General features: G+C 40.6%; 1 protein-coding gene and 1 long non-coding RNA gene across 3 annotated transcripts; one reads left to right on the top strand and one right to left on the bottom strand.

Annotated features, from left to right (window-relative positions):
* The first annotated feature begins 736 nt into the window (after nucleotides 1–736).
* LOC125381139 lies at nucleotides 737–21,761 on the top strand. Its single transcript, XR_007221698.1, has 2 exons — nucleotides 737–1,506; nucleotides 21,586–21,761. It is a non-coding gene; the product is annotated as an uncharacterized LOC125381139 (long non-coding RNA).
* LOC124114413 (tripartite motif-containing protein 2-like) lies at nucleotides 2,524–10,664 on the bottom strand. 2 transcript variants are annotated; one of them, XM_048397375.1, is made up of 3 exons: nucleotides 10,174–10,664; nucleotides 6,509–6,800; nucleotides 2,524–4,551 (listed from the first exon to the last, which is right to left on the bottom strand). In XM_048397375.1, the coding sequence occupies exons 2-3, from the start codon at nucleotides 6,798–6,800 to the stop codon at nucleotides 2,897–2,899; spliced, it is 1,947 nt and encodes a 648-aa protein (XP_048253332.1). In that variant the 5' UTR covers nucleotides 10,174–10,664; the 3' UTR covers nucleotides 2,524–2,896. The 2 variants fall into 2 exon arrangements, with proteins under 2 accessions (XP_048253332.1, XP_048253331.1); XM_048397374.1 differs by lacking the exon at nucleotides 10,174–10,664 and having other exon boundaries at nucleotides 6,509–6,982.
* Nucleotides 21,762–23,037: the final 1,276 nt, after the last annotated feature.

The raw sequence follows: 23,037 nt of genomic DNA, 5'->3' as shown, positions 1-23,037 counted from the left end.
TGAGAACTTTTGACACATCCCCCTAGTGAAGGATCTGAACATCAAACATGTTTTATTTGATAGGATAGGACAAAGTTTGAAACATAAGATTGTAATATTAATATCAATAAGTGAATATCTTTTTTAATATAATATTAAGTAGGATGGATGATGTAGTTCTTTTAAGGTATTAGTATTCTTTTAAAATGTATATACATTGAACCTTGTGTATCGGAATATTTGTTTTAATTTATCTTTTAATACATATGAGCTGGTTTCACCTGGGCAACAAGAAACACTATTTACAGTTTCATGTCTCGTATCTACATGTTCATGGTTTTGTTGGTTGTCCACAATTTGAAATTATTTCCTATATACTTGTGATAATGTACTTAACAGTTAAACTATCATCCTTCTTGTGAATGTGTGATACTAGATGAAGGTGGCCACTCTTCAACCTTCAAGATTCCATCCTTCATTGACGCAAGTTTTACAGCTTGACTATTGTTGACAAAGTGTGATAGAGCTGGCCTGTTTAGTCAACTGTGTCATCTCTTACTTGACCTTTAGGCAACTTGTTCTGGTGTCCCCAACTGTGATATTGCTGGAATATTGCTAAACGCGGCATAAAACCATACTCACTCACTCTAGGCAACTTGTTCTGGTGTCCCCTGCCGTGATATTGCTCGAATATTGCTAAAAGCGGCATAAAACCATGCTCACTCACTCTAGGCAACTTGGCCATGTTACCATGGTTACAGGTATTATTTATTGTTATTGCTAAGTGTGATCCTCCTAAATTCTCCCAAATCTTCGTTGCTAACATTTTAAACTGTTGACTACATATCCAGGTGAGCTACAGATCTGGTGAGCTAGAGACATGGCAATCTTTTATCTAAATCGCCACTGTGCCTTTATCTCCTGTACAGAGTATGTGCCTAGGAGTCTTTGTGGATGGGCATGTCACTACTGAAACGAAGCTGTAGCGGCAATTGGATCTGCGGTGTTTATCATCACAGAATAGAGATATCATAAGTCGGATAATATTGGATGCTTAACGTAACCGTGTGATGTGATACACAACTTTGATGTTGACATATTTCTGTCTCAGTGTTGCACATATACAAACACAGTTTCAGATCTGTAGGAAGGGTCCAGAGGAGAATAACTGCTCCATATTTAACAGCTGACATTGTGTTTTTGTTTCCCTCGAGAACATCTCTAGCAAGGAGTACCGTGGTATGCTGTAGTATATGTAGTCGTGCTTCAAGACCATGCTGTTGCTATGTAGTTCTGAATTAACATACTTCCTCTCAGTGAGAGTTGAGACTTAAGTCCTGCCTCGTGTAAATGCCGAGACTTAAACAGGTCAATGAAAATAAGCACTGGGGCTGTAAATAGTGCCAGATCTCCAATAACCATCAGGCATGTCTGATTCAACTGACCTTTGCCTGGTATGAAGAAAAGAAGATAATAAATCTGTAACATCGTAACCCTGAAATAATAACACCAGGACTCTACCTCCAGGTCTCCTTGTTATGAAGTAACATACTTCCTCTCGGTGAGAGTTGGGACTTAAGGGATAAATGCCCGGACTTAAACAGTTCAATGAAGAAAAGCACTGGGGCTGTAAATAGTGTCACATCTCCAATAACCAACTGTCTTTTCCCTGGTATGAAGAAAAGAAGATAATAAATCTGTAACATCGTAACCCTGAAATAATAACACCAGGACTCTACCTCCAGGTCTAGGAGCTAGCTGAAATAAAACAATGTTCCTGGTCACACAGAGAAAATGTGGTATTTGTGTTGTTATACACCTGCAGTCACATTATTGACGTGATGTTTCCTCCTTTTGTCCTCAGCTTTGTCTCTTTTATATATTGTATAAATACATGTCATCTTATTGTACAGTTTTAGGACTGATTTGTTAAACGTTTTACATCTGCAGTTTATCATTGTTGTAATTCTAACACAGGATTTTAAGTTGAAATTCACATCATTATAAATGTTATAGTGAGAATAGATTACCCCTTGTACGTAGTGAGCTGATTGTACATGGTGATATAGAAATAACTCTGACTATTGACATGTCCCTTGTACAACAAAAAATCGGGGGGAATAATGATAATAATAAATCCAACAAATACACCAGAGCTCTCAGACACTGTGGCTAGGATCCCTAATAAGTTGCAAAAGTTGTCGTTGTGTTTGCTTGCAGAATTAACATGCTTGGTGTGACAAACAGTGACTGTCTGCAGCAAGAATGGTGGCTAACTCTTAAAAACTTAAAAATAAATTATATTTTTTATAACAGTTTTATTTCTTCTTCTTGTTGAGTTTGAGGTGAAATAACTTTTGAATTCAGTTCATTTATTTGATAATTTACCTTGACTTATAAGAAATTATACCTATAAGAAATGCTTTCGGAATAGATTTCTCATGAATAGGGAAAGGGTTTCAAGCTTTTGATTCACTGATTTACTTAACTTCAACAAAGTCCGTTTCTAAACTTACCAGTAATCCAAAACAGAACTTGCAGAACTTTAAAAATATATGCACAAATCAAATTTCAGGTCTGTCGACATTTATTTATAACATGTACACATAAAATCAATAAATGTATGACCGTCCACCACACGTCTTGGTAATCCTGATTACTTCACTATGTTGATGTATTAGAGATTAACATGGACAGGTCTCGTATCTGAGCTGTTTTTAAAACACATTTGATGATTATTGTACTGTGAGACATGCATGTGACTCAGATATCCTGAATAGTACATCGTCATCCTTCAGGCAACTTGCGGATAATCAGTAAAATATTGTTTGGGCTTTTATGAATTCCTTCCTAAAGACGACAGGAACCTGAGAGAGTTCTATACACATATATATGTCACAAACACACGTTGTCAGTGTTAACATGTGAACACCTTAATAACTCCTTCCCTCCTGAGACAAACATACACGTGGCCATGTCCGTCTACACACACACCCCAGGGGTTGATGATACCGTCCTGCTGTGTCAGTATGCTTCTGACAAACTGTCCTGACTCCGTCAGATGGATGACTCTGTTTAGAGAGTAGTCTGTCACCAGGATGCCACCTGTGCTGGTACTTGTGATACCCAGGGGAGACTTCAGTGCTGTGTCTCCTGTCGGGCTGTAGGTGAACACCACCTCTCCCTCGAGGGTCAGACACACGACACACTCGGTTCCCTGGTCAGACACCAGGATGTTTCCTGTCCTCGTGGTACAGAGGTACTTGGGATATTGTAAGATCTTGCTACCATTTTGGAGTGGACTGATTGACCTCAGCACGTTTCCCGCCATATCCAGGATATCAACACAGGTAGGAGGCCGGGAACTAGCTGCTAGTGTTGATGGTGTCAGGGACGTTATGCCCGAGTACTCTTTGCTGGTTGTGATGGTTGACAGCAGCACCAGGTCAGGGTTGACTTCTACTGTTACAATCTGTTTGATGTTCAGGACAGTGACGGCCACCTGGTTGTGTGTCAACTTTGTCAGACCCCATGGTCGACCACCCAGACTGAGTTTACTGTGACGTGTCTGGTTATTCCTGGTGTAGAAGGACTTCACATTGTTGTTGTTCCAGTCTGTGACTACAACTGTATCTGTGTCATTCACCACCATCACTGTCACGTCACGCGGGTATGATACGTTACTGTCTCCTGGTACTCTGACGCTAATGGTGTCGTGTAACACAGGAGTAGCCTTCAGGTCCAGCACATCCTCATACAGGACATCTATCTCTCCCAGCTGTAGATCTTCCAGAGATTTACTCAGCTTGTCCGTGTCTTGTCTGAATGTGACCTTGGATATTCTTCCTCTCTCCTTCACATCTGCGTCTCCGACAGCCTCCACATCACCCGTCTCACATCCCTGATACATCTCATACACATCCATGTCACACTCAGATTGTAGAGCCTGGTCTATCAGCTCCGCCTGTTGTTGGTACATCTGTACTGACATCTCACCTGACCTAATGTCTGCTTTCAGTTGCCCGATGTGTTTATATGAAATGTCTTCCATCTGATCTAACAGCTTCCTCTCCTTCTCCTTGGCCTGATTGTTAACTTTCTGGCATTCGGACTGAATGTTCGATTTCATCAGTGAATAATGATCTCTCCCTAATTTCTTTTTCAAATCCTTTTCATTCACACGTAGTTTCATCTCATCTTCCTTCTTTGATAATGCCTTCTTTATTTTTCTCAGCTGTGTTTTCATTGTCGTTATCTGTGACGTGATCGTGACAACGGCGTCACATTTCCTGTGGTAAATGATGCAACATTTCTGACACGCTGCCTTCTTGCAATCCGTACAGAGAAATTCTAGCGACTCCTGTCTGTGCTCTCTGCACATGACCTTGACCTTTTGTCTTCCCTTAGCCTTTACCTCTCCAGACAGGTCAGTGACGTCATGCTGACGAAATGATGGGATGCGGTTGTGAGCTCCAGTACATTTGTCACAGAGTGCCTCATCACAGACCGAGCACCATACAACAGCCGGAGTTGTCTCCCCATCTTCTTGGCAGTAGGTACAGTAGGTCGTGTCTGTAAACACATTACATTTGCATAATAACATTTCACCTACTTAAACTATTTATATGTGTTCATATCTCCTTATATCTTTCTACCAACGGAAAAACTACCAGCAACGGGAGATGGACCAATTAAATAAAACTTTCTTACTTAAGCATTTGGTATCCATACGGGCAGGGGAATTGAACTGCAGGGGTGGGAGGGACAGGGGAATGGGACTGCAGGGGTGGGGTGGGGGTGGGGGGGGGGGGGGGGGGGGGGCAGGGGAATATGACTACAGGGGTGGGAGGGACAGGGCGGGACAAGGGAATGGGGCTGCAGGGGTGGGCGGGACAGGACGGGACGGGGAATGGGACTGCAGGGGTGGGAGGGACAGGGGAATGGGACTGCAGGGGTTGGAGGGACAGGAGAATGGGACTGCAGGGGTGGGAGGGACAGGGCGGGACAGTGGAATTGGACTGCAGGGGTGGGAGGGACAGGGGAATGGGACTGCGGGGCCGGGTAAGACAGGGCGAGACAGGGACATGGGACTGCAGGGGTGGGAGGGACAGGGCGGGACATTGGAATGGGACTGCAGGGGTGGGAGGGACAGGAGTATGGGACTGCAGGGATGGGAGGGACAGGGCGGGACAGTGGAATTGGACTGCAGGGGTGGGAGGGACAGGGGAATGGGACTGCGGGGCCGGGTAAGACAGGGCGAGACAGGGGAATCGGACTGCAGGGATGGGAGGGACAGGGGAACGGGACTGCAGGGCTGGGAGGGACAGGGTGGGACAGTGCAATGGGACTGCAGGGGTGGGAGGGACAGGGGAACGGGACTGCAGGGGTGGGAGGGACAGGGCGGGACAGTGGAATGGGACTGGAGGGGTGGGAGGGACAGGGGAATGGGACTGCAGGGGTTGGAGGGACAGGGGAATTGGACTGCAGGGGTGGGAGGGACAGGGCGGGACAGTGCAATGGGACTGCAGGGGTTGGAGGGACAGGGGAATGGAATGCAGGGGTGGGAGGGACAGGGCGGGGCAGGGGAATGGGACTGCAGGAGTGGTTAGGGAAAGGGGAATGGGACTACAGGGGTGGGAGGGACAGGGCGGGGCAGGGGAATGGGACTGCAGGGGTAGGAGGGATAGGGCGGGGCAGGGGATGGGACTGCAGGAGTGGTAAGGGAAAGGGGAATGGGACTGCAGGGGTGGGAGGGACTGGGGAAAGGGACTGCAGGGGTGAGAGGGACAGGGGAATGGGTCTGCAGGGGTGGGAGGGACAGGGCGGGGCAGGGGAATGGGACTGCAGGAGTGGTTAGGGAATGGGGAATGGGACTGCAGGGGTGGGAGGGACTGGGGAAAGGGACTGCAGGGGTGGGCGGGACAGGGCGGGACAATTGAACGGGACTGGAGTGAATTGGTAGGTCAGAGCGGGACAGGGGAATGGCACTGCAGGGGTGGTTGGGACAGGGTGGGACAGAGGAATGAAACTGTAAGGCTTGTTGGGACAGGTGTATGGGACTGCAGGTGTGGGTGGGACAGGGAAATGGGACTGTGGGGCAGAGGAAGAGAAATCCTGTCCTAAATAATCCAATTCTATTTCTCAGTTCTAATATCTGCAGTGATTTTATTGATATTCATGCACAGTGGAAAGACGACAACCATGTGCCTGCATTGGGTAAATCTCAACATTATCAAAGGCATAAACCACCAAAGGCCAGTGCTGATCATAGCGAGTAAGATATGTTTGATATGAATGGAATGCCTGAAATACTTCAAAAGCGCAAGTCTTTATACACCACTTTGCAAACGTCTTTGTTCATGAGTCCTATGATAGATGAAACGATTGTGCAAAAACTCAAATATGTCAATAGTTCAGCGAGTTTGGAGCTTCATGCACATAGTGTCGATGTAGCTCTGGTGTTAAGGGAAAATTAAAATTGTCTGTCGTTAGAAGTTAATCCGTCTGGGAGAAAATCAGATTTATCTACCTTTAGATCCCGGACCAAACGAGTCCAAGAGTCCCTGGATGATAAAGATTGGCTTGACGTCATCCGCCCACTCCTCCACTGGTCTCTCAGGGGCAGACACTTTCGTCATCTTGTTGCAGAATGGACAGAGGAGGGACTTGGCACTGATGGCTTCTGGTCTGGTCTTGGTGTAGTTGACGACACATTTCCGACAGAAGGTGTGATTACACACAAGCGTACAGGGATTATCAAACACCTCTGTGCATATTGTACAGGTCAGGAAATGTTCCTTAAGCTTCTGAGAGGTTGCCATCTGAAACATGTTAAGGTTCAGGATTTCAACAGTACCCTGGTTTTATGTAACATTCTTTGGTCTCCCGTATAATCATGTGCCAAATATCCCAGTTGAGTTACTTTCAAGCTGTATCAAAGTATCAGTATATTATGGACCCCTAGAAAGTATATTGTTGCCCTTACAAAAACAAACAAAATTTGTCAAAATTAACCAAAACACGACAATGCCATAATGCCACAACACGACATTTTGTTAATTTGTAGCATTTCCCAGGTTGATATATGTCGCATTGTCGGTCCATACAAAATGTGTGAAAAAAAGTTGAAATGAGTGATAGTGCAACAATGCCACATATTAATAATGATAGCTATATAAACAGTGGCTCAACCAAATATACGGCCAGGCGCTTAATCGAGGCTATACGGTAGGTCAAAAGCAAATAAAATATTCAGGGCGAGTCTGAAATTCGAACTCACGATCATAGGTTTCTGGCACGCCAAGAATATGCAACTCTGCACAGCGAATTCGTAGATTTGAGCGAGTGAACGAGTTCTGTTTAAGGCCACTTTGAGCAATATTTTAGTTATTTCACTGCCTGTCAGATTGAAGTGAGGGGAAACACCCAAGTGATGCATGTGTATGGCGCTGGGATTCGAACCCACGATGATAGTTTTCTGCTACGCCTCGGAGACGCAACTAAAACGACCTGGCCAGAAACCAGAATTTAAAAAATGCAAAGCTTTTTTTTCTTGCTGTGATAACACGTTTGGTTTAAAAAAAAATCCAGACAACGACAAGAAAATGATACGAAATAATTTTTAAAGCATCAATGAAAGATATGTTTTAATTTTGTGTAGAGCAACGCACATTGCCATTGCTACTTTGATTTTAGAACCACTGAGGCTAACAAAAGATCATGGGAGTTTGAAAAGGCGTATATCCATTTCTGCGCATGCGTAGATTTATTCGCGTACTACACGTGCGCACGGTTAATCGAAAAGGGAGACAACGTGACATTATCAATATGTCGCAATGTTGCGTTGTCATCCATAAATTTTAATGTCCCGTTTACACATTTTTGATTATGTGACATAGCAATAACCTAACATATTTCGACCTGAAAAAATGTTGCCTTGTCGCCCTTTGGCAAAGCAATAAATATATTATTCAAAGCGCGACAATGGGATAAATTGTCAAAGTGTAGTGTTGTCGCATTGTCGCATTCTCATGCTTAGGTCAATTTTTGACAGTGTTTGCTTATTTCTTTAAGAGTGACAATGTGACAAGTCGATAAAGCGACAATGACCTTTCTAGGATTCCACAGAAAAAAATCTTTTCACATTGTTGCACACGCCTTCTTTGTTCTGAACATATTCTGTTGAAACTAGAAGAGTATTTGGAAGTGCCTGAAAAAGCAGTCCCCCATCACCGCCATTTCCAGAAGTCGACCTTGACAGTACTAAGGAACCTGAAGGCGTGTATGTTGTAATGACATCATTGTAAGTCATATGACATCACTTCCGGTTAGGGAATATTCAAGAGAATAACCAGTCAAATGAGCGTTAAGCGCAAAATGGTTGTGAAAATATGAGGACATAGAAACTAACAAAAGTTTGATGCCTCTAGCTACCTCAATAAGAAAGTTGTATGCACTTTCGAAGCTTGAACTTCATTCAAAGGTAGCGCACAACCTTGCCACTCAAATGCCCCACCCCAAAGATGATATATACAAACCTTCCTCCTACTGTAGTAAACACTGCTTGCGTCATTGTGAACAAAGTGCATTTTTGACTGTATGACATTGAGGGCCAATTTGACCTTCATTATCGTCTCAAAATGTTCAAGACGACTCCATGGGACGATCCAGATTGCATATTAACAACACGTGTTGGTCCTTAATAGAATTCAATGTGGCAACAAAAGTCCAGAGTGTGCTGCTAAATGAAAGTAGGTCGCTGTCACCTGTCACCACTTGTCATGCGTGTGTTTTCAAATAACATAACAAGTACATGCATAACACTTAAATAAATATCAGCCTAAGTTAAATTGGCAAACACAGATTACGAATGCCCTTCACGGTGAACTTGACCTTGTATACGAGTGTCACTCACAACTATTTTCGTTTTAACTGAACAAACTTTTGTCAGGCTACGATCTGAAGATTAACCATTGGCATGACATATCAAGTGTACAAGACACATATTCCCATATAATTGAGAAATGAAAGATATGACATGTCCAGATGTCCAAACACCCAGTGATCAAATTCAGGGAAAACTTAACACGGGGCTGCATAATCGTACACAAGATACTGTCTATTTGCTAAATGTAAAGAATTGTTCTTAGTTTTCTGAAAAAGGAAATAGTAAAATATAAATACAATAACAACCTGTCTTAGCGAGATGTTAAACAACCACCTAACCATAATTATTCGTGAATCTTCGTTTCTATGATAAAATTAAAACAGTAAAGTATTCAACTGAATCATCTCCATTGAAATATGAAGTCTGCAATTGTGGATATGGTAGCTTGGATTTGAGAGATTCTCTTGACTCGAAACTGTACTGGCAGCCGAAACACGTTTGAATATCTCCCGCCATATTCCTAGTGGGTCACTGGTCCTCATTACAATAACGAAAGTAGACGACTGACTTCCGTGTTGTAAACAGTATGTAGGTATACAGGTGACACACTGGAGATTGTGATGACTATGGTTTAAACCAGTACAGGATATAAATACACACACATTGTTGACAACACATACATATAATTATCGATTAACGTTGATACGTCATGATCTGTATATGAATGAATACAACAAACAATACACGACTTTGTTGTGATCTTGGATCCTCGTTTTTTTATCCTCGTTTTTTTAATGTACACCCATCCAGTAATTAAAACTAACCATGTTTTTTTCAATATTAAGTGCTGTCGTTTTTAACATGATGACTTATGCTGAAAGTGACCACACATATTTTGAAGCAAGTGACATCTGGCACGGAATTGGTGTGTAGTAATGTTCTATAAATTCCTAGACACGTGTGGCTAAGTCAAATAGATCATTGAGTGTGTAATGATGTTCTATAAATGTAAGGAGACGGGTGCCAAAGCGAAATAGATCCATGGGTGTGTAGTAATGTTCTATAAATGTCTGGACATGGGTGGCCCAGTGAAATAGATCTATGAGTGTGTAGTTAATAAATGCATGGAGACGGTAGGCCCAGTGAAATAGATCTATGGGTGTGTACCTATGTTCTAGAAATGGTTGACAACTGCTTAGCCAAATGTTGCAACTGCTTAGCCAAATGTAACAACTGCTCAGCTGCTGACACACTGAATACCTAGCACCAGCCATGAAAACACGAGGCAAATAGACACGCAACATTACCTTGCTGGTGCTGAGACACTGGTAACGTAGTCCTCCGAGAACTGTGTGAATATCTCGTGTTGAAGGTGGGCGCAATAACACCTGTGTGTGATCCTCCCGAGTTGGGTGGCAAACTGTGGACTAGGTGCAATGTCCACGACTTGTCTATGTACGTCGTCAGTCATTGGTTATCTCGGGTCAGCAGTTTGTTTAAGATATGCATCACATGCAGTTTACAATTAAGTAGGCCAGATGACATATGTACACAGCATGTACAACACGTCACACTCTCATCACAACCAGACTCAATACTTGGCTACCACGACGATTCTAACCTGAAACTTATTTAAAGCTGGAACATGTTGGTTATTATGATAGTTTCCTGTCCATCCCGTGGTAACATGTTAAGGCACTGAGAACCTGTGAGGCTACTCGTATACATACAAGGGCGGATCCAGCATATTCAAAAGGGAGGATTCCAAATATAAAATGCCCTCTCAGATTACTGTACTGCCTACAGTGAGTGAGTGAGTGAGTATGGTTTTACGCCGCTTTTAGCAATATTCCAACAATATCACGGCGGTGGACACCAGAAATGGGCTTCACACATTGTACCCATGTTGGGAATCGAACCCGCGTCTTCGGTATGACGAGCGAACACTTTAACCACTAGGCTACCCGACAGCCCCTGTACTGCCTAAAACATACTACATTTGGGTCTTCAAAAGGAGGGGGTCAGGAACGCCTCCTGCCCCCCCCCCCCCCCCCCCCCCCCTGGATCCACCTATGTACATGGAACGTAGTTTAAAACTGGTTTGTTCAATAGTGGTTCGTGAAAGCTCGTGGTTAGTCTTCATAGCTCTCTGTTCTTGTTGGTTGTGTCTAAGAATGAAATGGATGGCTTAAAGGGGATGTTTAGATTCCTATTGAAGAGCATATGTAACAGCCATATGTGACCAGAGAGGATATTAGTCCTTTAGTGTTTCATCAATCATACTTCATCCATATATTCTTGTAAGGCAGTATTGAAGAGCGGGTGGTTTATTCTGTAACAGTTATGACCACGTTAATACAGGTTAATTTGAGAGTGAAAGTGATGCAGGTCAGAGACGTCAATGCCCTAAATCCCACAGGCATGTTTACGGTGCTACCATAGATCTAAATCAGGGATAATTGTGGACACACGTTCGGTGGATCCTTATACGACTAAGGGGTACAACTCTGTACCCGAATTCCGGCGCATCAGACGACATGGCGAAGCGTTCCATCATTATGAGAGAGTCGTCACGGAGAGTCGTTTAAATACCACTTTGGTGAAACCAAAGAACAGGGGCACGGAGCTTACACACCAAGAGACCTATTCTGAGTGTACCGGATTCAAACCAACGATCACAGGTTTGTGGCTTCCCCGAGGGACGCATCTCTGCGTAATGAATTGCGCCGCCAAGGCGCACTTACCCAAAACGGCCACGTGCAGTTTATGCGCACGTGCACAGTACAGTCTCTCGATGAAGCAGCGCATAAAATGACGCCAAGACAAATGTGTATACTAGTATTTCAACAACTGACACTTCTTTCAAGTAGTATGTTACATAACATATATCACAGGCAACACACGCAGCAGCTTTACTGGTATTCCAGGAGCATTGGGTCGCCTCGGTGGCCGAGAGGATAGAACGTCTGTCCAGAGACTGGAAGGTCGGTGGAAGGTCCAAGGTCGTGTCATACCGTTTGTTTGTTGTTTAACGCCGCAATGTTTCAGCTATATGACTGCGGTCCGTAAATAATGGGACCAGACAATCCAGTGATTTACATGCATCAACCAAGTCACCGAACTTGTCTACCCAAACTAAAATGAAAATACAGAAAACTATTTCCACCGCGCTGAAAACTATTTCTGTATTTTCATTAAATAAGTATCGGCATTAGTTAAATTGGCAAACACAGATTACGAATGCCCTTCACGGTGAACTTGACCTTGTATACGAGGGTCACGTTCTCAATTGAACATGACCTTGAGGAAGACTTTAACCCTTGACTTGACATATCAAGTGTACAAGAAACATACTGCCATATGATTGAGAAATAGAGATTTCTACACGAGTGTCTGTCAGATACTATTGATCTTACAACGAGTTGTTTCAAAACGTATCTAACGAGCGAAAGCGAGTTAGATACGCTTTGTAACAACGAGTTGTAAGATCAATGGTTTCTGACAGACACGAGTGCAGTAATCTGTTTCTTACACACCCTAAAATCGCACCTTTTTAGCATCGAACCGATGATATTTGTCTATTCTCATGATTGCAGTAGCGCATTTATACATGTAACACCACTGTCATAAGTGACGTCATCCTATGTGCTGCTTACACGCTGGGTGCCAAGTTGAAAGGTTACACCTCAAAGAAATTACCAAATATGTACAACAATGTTTACTTCCGTATGACATCACTACCGGTGACCGACTTTTACGAAAAGGCATGTTCACTGACAACACTACGCGGGATTTCCAGAGGAGGTTTTTGTTGATTAAGGGATCGTATACACATAAATGTGTCACGTAAGTAATCAGAAACATTCTGACAATCTGCGTACTGTTATTTGTTTACCATGTTTTCCAATGTAACAAAGAGAATTAGTCAGAAATGCAGATAACTAGGCCTACCGTCATCGTTGTGCGTGATTTAGCGTCAGTCATGGCGTCACACAGAACGGAAACTTTTACGGCTTCTGTTGAATTTACCACATCATTGTAATGTAAATATGTGTAATTCCATAATTAGTGCAACGATACTCTTCCCATGAATATTCTCAAACGTGTGATCGAGCCAATGTATGCAACAATTAGACGGAAGTACCTCTTTAAATGCTACAGTGTCAAATCTGAATTTTGCTTTGTTTACATTTCAGCAAGTACAATTTTCCGAGCACAGTTTTCGTGTCCATACCTAATTTATTTAGCATGATTTCATCTAGGTATTTGACATTGGTGATTAAGACCATTTATCCATTGTTTCGAAAATGTATGAGGAATTCAGGGATGCATGTATAGCAGCTGAGTTTGAAATATACCTGATCGAATATAGGCGTCACATAATCGGCATTTTGTAAACACAATCCAATATGGCGGAACGTACACTTCGGCGTTCGTGTGTGCATATTTGCAGAAACATTCTAAACGATTCTAGGCTTATCAGCGACGTTTCAGAGTTAGCATTAGTGATGTGATAGCCGTGATCACTAATATGGTATTTTTCTACTTTAATTATTCGAGTATATATCCAATATTTTGATTTCTAAACACATAATAAATATTTATATAACGCCGTGAATTGTGATTTGGCGAGATTTACAATGTACCTAACTTTCAGTCACTTTCAGTAATTTTGAATTGCCTAAAATGACAGTAAATGATAAACAGAAGGGGGAATTCAAAACTGTGAAGTGTCTGCATGATGTATTTTGAATTTTATTCGATTTTGAAGTGAGGGTTGACGAGAAGGGACATATGTGTCGCTGTGGCATCCACGGGGTTTACACTCTGAAAAACGATAATGTTGACATAACAACAGATAATGTAACTGATAATAATAACAAACAAACTCGTAGACGAGGACGAGTTTGTTTATTTTTATTATTAATTACACGGTCCTGTTCACTCTCCTACCCAGAGTTCCTTGCGGCCAGCAGCCAGCCAGCATAATACCTCTGCCACAGGCCGGCGCCATGTGACGATTCGTCACATCTTTCACAGTCCTTTCAAGATATTGCATATGTTTTTCATCCGTTTCATGTTTGACAAGTCTACACATTTTCATAAACAAATGTCAAAGAATGGTTACGGTTCATTAAGAAAGTATCCTTATACGTGAACGTCTATTTGTTTTTGCGTAGTTATCCTTTGTTTACATTGGTTGTATCCACGTGCTGTCATCGAAGCCCAACGGAGAGCTAGCGATACGGTCACTTTGATGTATAAATATATATTGTCATCCAACTCACTGTCGCAGTTGTAGTAGCATATATATATAATTATGCAAAACAATATGTAAAGCGCCCCCAACTACTTGCATTGTCCGATTTATACTGATTTCTGAAAAAGCGCGTTTGTTTACAAACCAGAGAAAAGTCCAGTCACGTGATATGCAAATTAGCCTGTGGCAGTGGTGTTATGCTGAGTCACCACTGCACCGGAGCGTGGGTCCTGTTGTTCAATACAGACGTAGGTGAACATTCGACTGAAGCACGAGCAACTTATGAATGACTTACACTCAGGAAAGTAGTCCGTCATCATCTGACCCCAGGTCATCACCATGGAGTAGCCAATCACGGGCCTGGAATTCGATCTCACACATATGTTTGATACCAGTTATCTCAAATGGGTTGCTCACCCACAGGTGTGTAAGAAATGAAAGATATGAGATATTTCAGATGTCCATGCACCCAGTGATCAAATTCAGAAACAACTTACACATGGCTGCTTAATAATACACCAGATATTGTCTATTTGCTAAATGTAAAGAATTATTCTTAGTTTTCTGAAAAGGGAAACAGTAAAATAAAAATACAATAACAACCTGTCTTAGCGGCTTGTTCGACAACCACCTAACAATAATTATCATGAATCTTCGTTTCTATGATAAAATTAAAACAGTAAAGTATTCAACTGAAACATCTCCATTGAAATGTTAAGCCTGCAATTGTGGATATAGTAGCTTGGATTTGAGACATTCTCTTGACTCGTAACTGTACTGGGAGCCGAAACACGTTTGAATATCATTCAGCATTCACTGTATAATGATATAAACTGTCTTACCACAGCGTTGATGGACAGCCTCCAATTTCCATGTGGGTGGGTGTAACACACTTGCAGTGTATAGGAAAAGTTAATACCCATGACAGAATATCCCCCAAGTTTACGGTAGGTTCCACTAACAAAATCAGAATCAGTCGACCAGCAGTGTTCGTAGAGAGCATTCAGTGCAGATTAACCAATCTGGCATTTGTGATTGGATGATTCTATGTAAATCTTTTATGTTTTTTTAATGTACTCCCATCCAGTAATTAAAACTAACCATATTAAGTGCTGTCATTTTAACATAATTACTTATGCTGAATGTGACCACAGATATTTTCAAGCAAGTGACATTTGGCGCGGAACTGGTGTGTAGTAATATTCTATAAATTCCTAGATACGTCTGACACAGTGAAATAGATCCATGTGTGAGTAGTAATGTTCTATAAATCTCTGGACATGAGTGGCCCAGTGAATTAAGTCCATGTGTGTGTGGTTATGTTGTATAAATGTATGGAGACGGTAGGCCCAGTGAAATAGATCTGTGGGTCTGTATTTACGTTCTAGGAATGATTGGACACGAGTGGCCAAGTGAAATCAATCCTTGGGTACATATCAAATGGTCGGTTCTTAAACAGCTTTTCTTCAAGTCTCCACAGATTCCTCCCCAGATTATGGTGCCACTGCCTCCAAATGGCTGAACGTCTTGGACACAGTTCGGTGATGGGCGTTGACCTTGACGTCTGTACACACGCTGACCACCATAAGCTCGGCATAGGTAAAATCTGTTCTCATCAGAGACAACGTTTCGCCCCTAGTCTTGAACCTGCAAACGCCGGCGTCAACGTCATTCCACGGTCGGGTCGAGGTGATCGGATACCATGTTCCTTCAATCTCCGTGACACTGTCAGTCTACTGACATGATGTGCAATTGCCGTGGATGACGTTGTTGTGACGGGGATGAAGTGGTTTTGGAGATAGATGAAGCGGTCTTCAATGGGCGACACCAACAACTCTCTCTCCATAACAGCTCACAACGTAATCTGTGGTCAGAACGTTGGCTGTCAGCAGCTAAATAAACAGTTTTTATTTTGGTTGTATGTGTGTGACATATTTCACCACAATATCAGTTCTATGTTTTACTTTATACAGCAATTAGTCATTGTGTCCAACTACAGACCAGCTTTCAATTGGGCGCTCGTTTATTAAATATTTTCAAGTATTTGTATTACCCATAACAGTTCAGAACGTAATAAGTATAATGTCGTGTTACATCCTGTCACCTGTAACGGTGTCAACATTAAAGCAATTAAATAAACCTTCGACGGAAAAATCAGAAAATCAGAAAAAAACATACATATCTTTGTTCTGGGCCACATAATTAAAAGTCAGCATGTTTTAAAACATTGCAAAGTATTGATGTAAATATTCGTTTACCGACCGAGGAAACTGTAAAGAGTGATCTGATTTGTTCAAGTATCGAGGGTACGCAAGTGCGCATGTCACTTCCGAATCTAAGCTGTGACGGCCATTGGGTCTTGGGTGTTTATCATTACCGAATGGAGATATCCTACATTGGATAACATAGGATGCTGAACATAACCATCTGATGTACAAAACTTTCACGTTGACATATTTCTTTCTCAGTTTTGCAAAAACTATTGTCACAGTTGGGTCAAGATGAGAGAATACTTCTCCCCAAACAGCTGACATTGTGTTTTTGTTTCCCTCGAGAACATCTCTAGCAAGGAGTACCGTTGTATTCTATAGTATATGTAGTCGTGCTTCAAGACCATGCTGTACCTGTGTAATTATGAAGTAACATACTTCCTCTCAATAAGAGCTGAGACTTAACGCCGGCCTCGTGTAAATGTCCGTACTTAAACAGGTCAATGAAAATAAGCACTGGGGCTCTACATAGTGCCATATCCCCAATAGCCATCAGGCATGTCTGATTCAACTGACCTTTGCCTGGTACGAAGAAAAGAAGAAAATAAATCTGTAACATCGTCACCCTGAAATGATAACACCAGGATTCTACCTCCTTGTTATGAATTAACATACTTCCTCTCTGTGAGAGTTGGAACTTAAAGGGCAAGTTCACACGAAAGTAAACCTATTTTTCTTGTACTTTTTCATCATGAAAAGTATTTACCTAGTAGTTTCGGAGGCAAAACAATTAAAATATCACACGTATCAAATTTATTTTATTCATAAAATCGGTTCATATTTTTCACATTTACAGAGAGTTCTATTTCCATAATAAACACACCATGGCTTATGCCCCTTGCAATATGACGTCATTGGTGCCAATTGATAAAGGAATGACGTCATAAGACTTTATTAGACGCGTTTCACGTGGTACATGGTGTATGTAGGTGTGTGGTTCTATCTTCTCAGATGCGCAGCCTAGCTATTGTTTTGTTCGGTGCCGAGCCGAGATACAAAGCTAAGCACAATTACTCTAAAATTATTTCGTTTTCCAAAATCGCGACTGTGAAGACAACAGTGTGCACTGATAACATACTGTAAGATTCGCGATTATGGTTGGAAGGGTCCGTTGTATGAATTGCGCTTATTCGTTCATTTGTGTTGCGCATATTGGCTCTTGCTGAGTTGCTGTCGTCTTCCGTGAGAGTTTAGATACCTGCTGGTTCTGAAACCACAGGACCATATGTAACTAATAATAACAATTAAAAAACCTCGCCAAAAAATTATAGAAGAGGCCGAAGGCCGTTTTTGTTACTATTATAAGTTACATATGGTCCTGTGCTGAAACTGATCGGAAGTGGATGGTGTACGATCCTTATATGGAAACGGGCCAAAGGGACAGCACTCTCATCAAGACCCTGACTGGGATGTTTTTGTAAACAAACGCCGTAAAGTTGAAGTAACTCGATCAGGTAAGTTTGCTGTTTTAGTTTATTCTAAACACAGTAGTATTTTAGAAATGTATTTTAGCAGGAGTAGGGTGATATTTGTTTCACTTGACAATCATGAACATCCGCGATGTTGTCTCGTTCAGGTGTTCACTTCCTGCATGGTTATGTCGATACTCCTGATCAGCTGATCGTTGCAGTATGCAGCAAAATCCTGTTGATGGAGTAAGTTGTATTACGTAATGATTTTGTTTTACAGCCATTCCCATCTGGAATTAACACAAATCATCTCATTTCGGTAATTAAAAAACTTTATAATAACACAGGAAAACAAATTATAAATTATATAAACTCACTGAAATTCTCTGTGTGTGTGTGTTTGTGTGTGTACCTAATCTTTAAATAATCATGTACAATAATTTTGATTCAGACTGTTGAAGCAAAAATCCGCAAAAATACATTGTTGCAACATGTTTATTTTTTATATTGAGGCTTTATATATTTTTTATTTAAAAAGATATCTGGTTTTGCAGGTTTGTAGCTGACAAAATATCCAGTCACTAACCAAAATCATCGCCCACCTACCACCCAAAATATTCAAATTTCATGTTCAATGCAATTTACACACATATACATTTATAGCACATTTATACATGAAAAAAATCAAGTTACCATTTTATATTTTGTGATAGTGGATATAGATGACAAAAGTGTTAATGTTTCTATGTTGTATCTTTCAAATATGAAGTTTCGAGCCAAGTCATGCCAGACACCAATGCCCAGAAAGTACAGGTCCACAGTCCATCATGGTGTAAAGTCGCTGTCCAATGTACACAAGAAGCATGGCACACCGTGCTTCACAGTATGAGGTACAAAATAATATTTTGACAATGAATAATCACACAATGTAAATACTATATGCAAAAAAATTCTGTATTGAACTATTTTGTGTATCTATTATATTCTATATTGTTGTCTTTTGTTGTAAAAGTGTAGTATGGATGACAAATGAAAGTATACTGTGAATGACATATAACAGTTAAGATCTGATACAATTTGTACACAGTTAACTGATGATATTTGTCTTCAGGCACCCAGTGACATGCCTGACACTGCTGAAGATTATTACCACCTTCTTTACAATTATTTAGTCAGTGTACATATTGTTTTGACAAATTTATGTTAAAATTATTTTTATATTTTTCAGGTCCCACAATGATATGGTAGAGTATAAATACGACAAAACCCTTTCCATATTCACATGAAATCTCTGTAAAAAACAGTTGATGGTACGATTCTGACTAAATGATGAGCACGTGTTAATGAATCGCTATCAAATAGTGATGATACCAGGTGTTCGCGAAAGGTGAGAGTATCCTGCCCCACCGGTGTCACAAGAAATCCCTGGTGTTGAGATCCATTTTCATTGAGTGCAAATTGTGATTATTTTCATGCAGAGTTACAAGTCATAAACTATTAGAGTGTCTTGTGAGGTACAGTGCTTCAGACAACAAGAGAGCTGTACTTTTGAAATAGTCAACCAGTGCACTAACAAGTTGCCACTGAGCATTTAGCCAGTGCTTGTGATATTTTGTTCAGTCTTTTCCCCGGCCTTTGCCCTTGCCCAAAACTACCTGATCCAGCATCATCCATCGTGTATTACAGAAACTTATGATGAAAAATTTATTACATGTTAATAATTCAATAAATATCAAAACAGTTTATAGTTCTATCATGTTGACATGATGTGTTTATTACTGTAGGTTTGAATACTTCTTGAAATATTGTGGGCATGTTTCAATATCACTGATGTAATTTAATAACCTTACAAGTTACATATGCTTTCACAACTTGCTGGCAAATAAACATTTATGGTACTCGAATCTCTTATTTTACTTGTCAGATTTGTTTGTTGTGCATGATAGATCTTAAAATGCATAATAAAATATATTGATGAAAGTAAATCATATTATATGTTTTCTAAACTTTATTTCAAGTGTTAATATTAAAAAGGATGGTGGGGTAGCCTTGTGGTGAAAGTGTTCGATCGTCACACTGAAGACCCAAGTTCGATTCCCCACATGGGCACAACATGTGAAGTCCTTTTCTGGTGTCCCCGAGTTGTGATATTGCTGGAATATTGCTAAAAGCGGGGTAAAACCCTACTCATTCACTCATATAAAAAAATGATTGCATATTTCACTTGCATTTTAGAGGGTGGTTGTTACAGACGTTTTGCTCAAAAGGTCAGGTTGGGAGGTCCAAATTTCCAAACAAAGATTTACAATTTCAAATATTTTTCACTAATATTCAACAAGTTTTACTTATAGTTTCTTAGATAATTTATATGTATTGATTTTGACAGTAAATGAGCTTTTTGTAAACATTTTACATATATCTGGTCCACTCAGTGAAACCACCCACTGTTTTTAATAATTAATTATATATTAGATATTTCTTCTTTTTTATAATTTCTAAACATTTTTTTTTTTAAATCTGGCCCCATAATAGATGATAAATAGTTTCCCTGCAAAGTTGCAATGCATTTTCTATGAATGGTTGTCAGAACAAACCAATAACCAATTATCTATTAAATAGAATAAGATACTGTAGGCCTCCTGCAGTAACTGGTTTCAAACACTAAACAAATCAATTGAGTGATCTATCTTTTCACTTTCAAATGGGGACGGTGTGAAGTGTGAAGTACGACATCCAATTACTTATCAATAAATATGGCAGGTATTTTGAACTCGGATGGGAAATTATCAAACAGAATCTTTTTCCCCCCAGTACGTTTCCACTCGGCAACCGACTTTAGAAACGTACTGGGACGTACCCCATTTTCGTGTTACTCTAAGCATATGGTCTCGTCATTAGCTGGTAGGCCTAATGTGTAATCTTGTTGAGACAACGTTTGGCGACAGATCGTATTTGTTTCTTGATATTGGCAAGTAGCATTGATACAGGATGAATAGGCCTGCTGACGAAGCATGCGGGTCACCAGGCGTGACAAAAATCTCATAGAATATTACGTTTCCGCTTCTGAAAACGTAATAATGAGCATATAGGTAATTTAGGTATACACACATCAAAGTGTTATTCTTACCACGTTGTCACTGGTAGGCCTACTTGTGTAGATGTCGAGTCGGGGTCGGGTGACAAATTAGGTGATGTGGGTCTTCTCTTGTTTCCACTTGATTTTCATCGTTTCCATACCGCGAAGCTTGCTCGTTTTGGTTCAAAATCGTATGGTTTTGCGATTTCTTGAAGGGTCAAGGGAACTTCTTCGGACCAGGCAAGGTATCGGATGCCATGTTGTCTCACCATAAACTGTAACTTGATATCTTTTGCGTTGTGACAAGACAGGGACCCAGTTAAATTGGCGCCAATTACGTCATAATCTAAGGGGGATAACTCAGGCCTGTTTAGCTCGGAAAACGAAGGCCTCATAACGGCATGACATTTTCACACCTATTGTGAGCTCGCTACATTGACTGTGAGGAAAATGAGTGTATATTTTCAAACACTGACACTAACTAATTCTAAAATCCCTTTTTTTTTAAATAAGAAAGAAAATGATTTTTGCGTGTACACTTCCCCTTTAAGCCCCTTATACAGTTCAATAAAAATGAGCACTGGGGCTGTAAATAGTGCCAGATCTCCAATAACCAACTGTCTTTTCCCTGGCGTGAAGAAAAGAAGATAATAAATCTGTAACATCGTCACCCTGAAAAAATAACACCAGCACTCTACATCCAGGTCTAGGAGCTAGATGAAATAAAACAATGTTCCTGGTCACACAGAGAAAATGTGGTATTTGTGTTGTTATACACCTGCAGTCACATTATTGACGTCATGTTTCCTCCTTTTGTGTTTTTACATCAATGTCCTCAGCTTTGTCTCTTTAATATATTGTATAAATACATGTCATCTTATTGTACAGTTTTAGGACTCATTTGTTAAACGTTTTACTTCTGCAGTTTATCATTGTTTTAATTTTAAAACAGGATTTTAAGTTGAAATTCACATCATTATAAATGTTTTATTGACAATAAATCACTTCTTGTACGTAGTGAGCTAATTGTACCTGGTAATAATAAGAATAACTCTGGTTATTGAGGTGTCCCTGGTACAAAAAAAGGGGGAAATAATGATAATAATAAATCCAACAATTACAACAGAGCTCTCAGCCATTGTGGCTTGGATCCCTAATAAGTTGCAAAAGTGGTCATTGTGGATGCTTGCACAATTAACATCCTTGATTGTCCTCAGCAAGATTGGTGTGCAGTTCACACTGAGGCTATTAAAATGAAGTCATTACTTTATGAACTTTTCAAAAACAAAATTGATAACAGTTTTATTTCTTCTTGTTGTTGAGTTAGAAGTGAAGTAACTTTTGAAATTCATTTCTTGATTATTTATCTTGACCAAAAATACTTATAAGAAATGCTTTCGGAAGAGATTTCTTATGAATATGGAAAGGGTTTCAAGCTTTTAATTAACTGTTTTACTTACTTCAACAAAAGGAAAAACACACCTAAGGATATTTGGTCTGGCCTAAGCTACAAATCACCTTGTTCACTGAAGGAACAAGATAACAATGCTGTGTCTGTAAGCATGGAAAGTTGGTCCGTGCATTGTCACCGTTGAATTGTGTCCTTTGTAACAAGCATCACTGGTGATCACTTTAGAGACAATTATATTGGGAGGTCCATGATTATATTGGGAGGCCCATGCTTATATTGGGAGGTCCATGATAATATTGGGAGGTCCATGATTATATTGGGAGGTCCATGATTATAGTGGGAGGTCCATGATTATATTGGGAGGTTCATGATAATATTGGGAGGTCCATGATTATAGTGGGAAGTCCATGATAATATTGGGAGGTCCATGATTATAGTGGGAGGTCCATGATTATATTGGGAGGTTCATGATAATATTGGGAGGTCCATGATTATAGTGGGAGGTCCATGATAATATTGGGAGGTCTATGATTATATTGGGAGGTCCATGATAATATTGGAAAGTCCATGCTAATATTGGGAGGTCCATGATTATATTGGGAGGTCCATGATAATATTGGGAGGTCCGTGATAATATCACGAGGTCCATGATTATATCACGAGGTCCATGATTATATTGGTGGGTAGTAGAAGAACACAACTCTGTCATGAAATAAATATTTACATGCAATAGTACCAGCTTTGT

This window comes from Haliotis rufescens, unplaced genomic scaffold (assembly GCF_023055435.1).
Source record: "Haliotis rufescens isolate VD_foot unplaced genomic scaffold, xgHalRufe1.0.p SCAF_17, whole genome shotgun sequence".
NCBI lineage: Eukaryota > Metazoa > Mollusca > Gastropoda > Lepetellida > Haliotidae > Haliotis > Haliotis rufescens.
This window is presented reverse-complemented; position numbering and strand designations above follow the sequence as displayed.

What these genes read in the sequence shown, in the direction of transcription:
- LOC124114413 (XM_048397374.1), bottom strand. Translation starts at nt 6,809, where the DNA reads ATGTTTCAGATGGCAACCTCTCAGAAGCTTAAGGAACATTTCCTGACC. An exon ending in GTTTGGTCCGGGATCTAAAG is followed by an intron (nt 4,552 to 6,508) that starts GTAGATAAATCT and finishes ATGTGTTTACAG; the next exon opens with ACACGACCTACTGTACCTAC.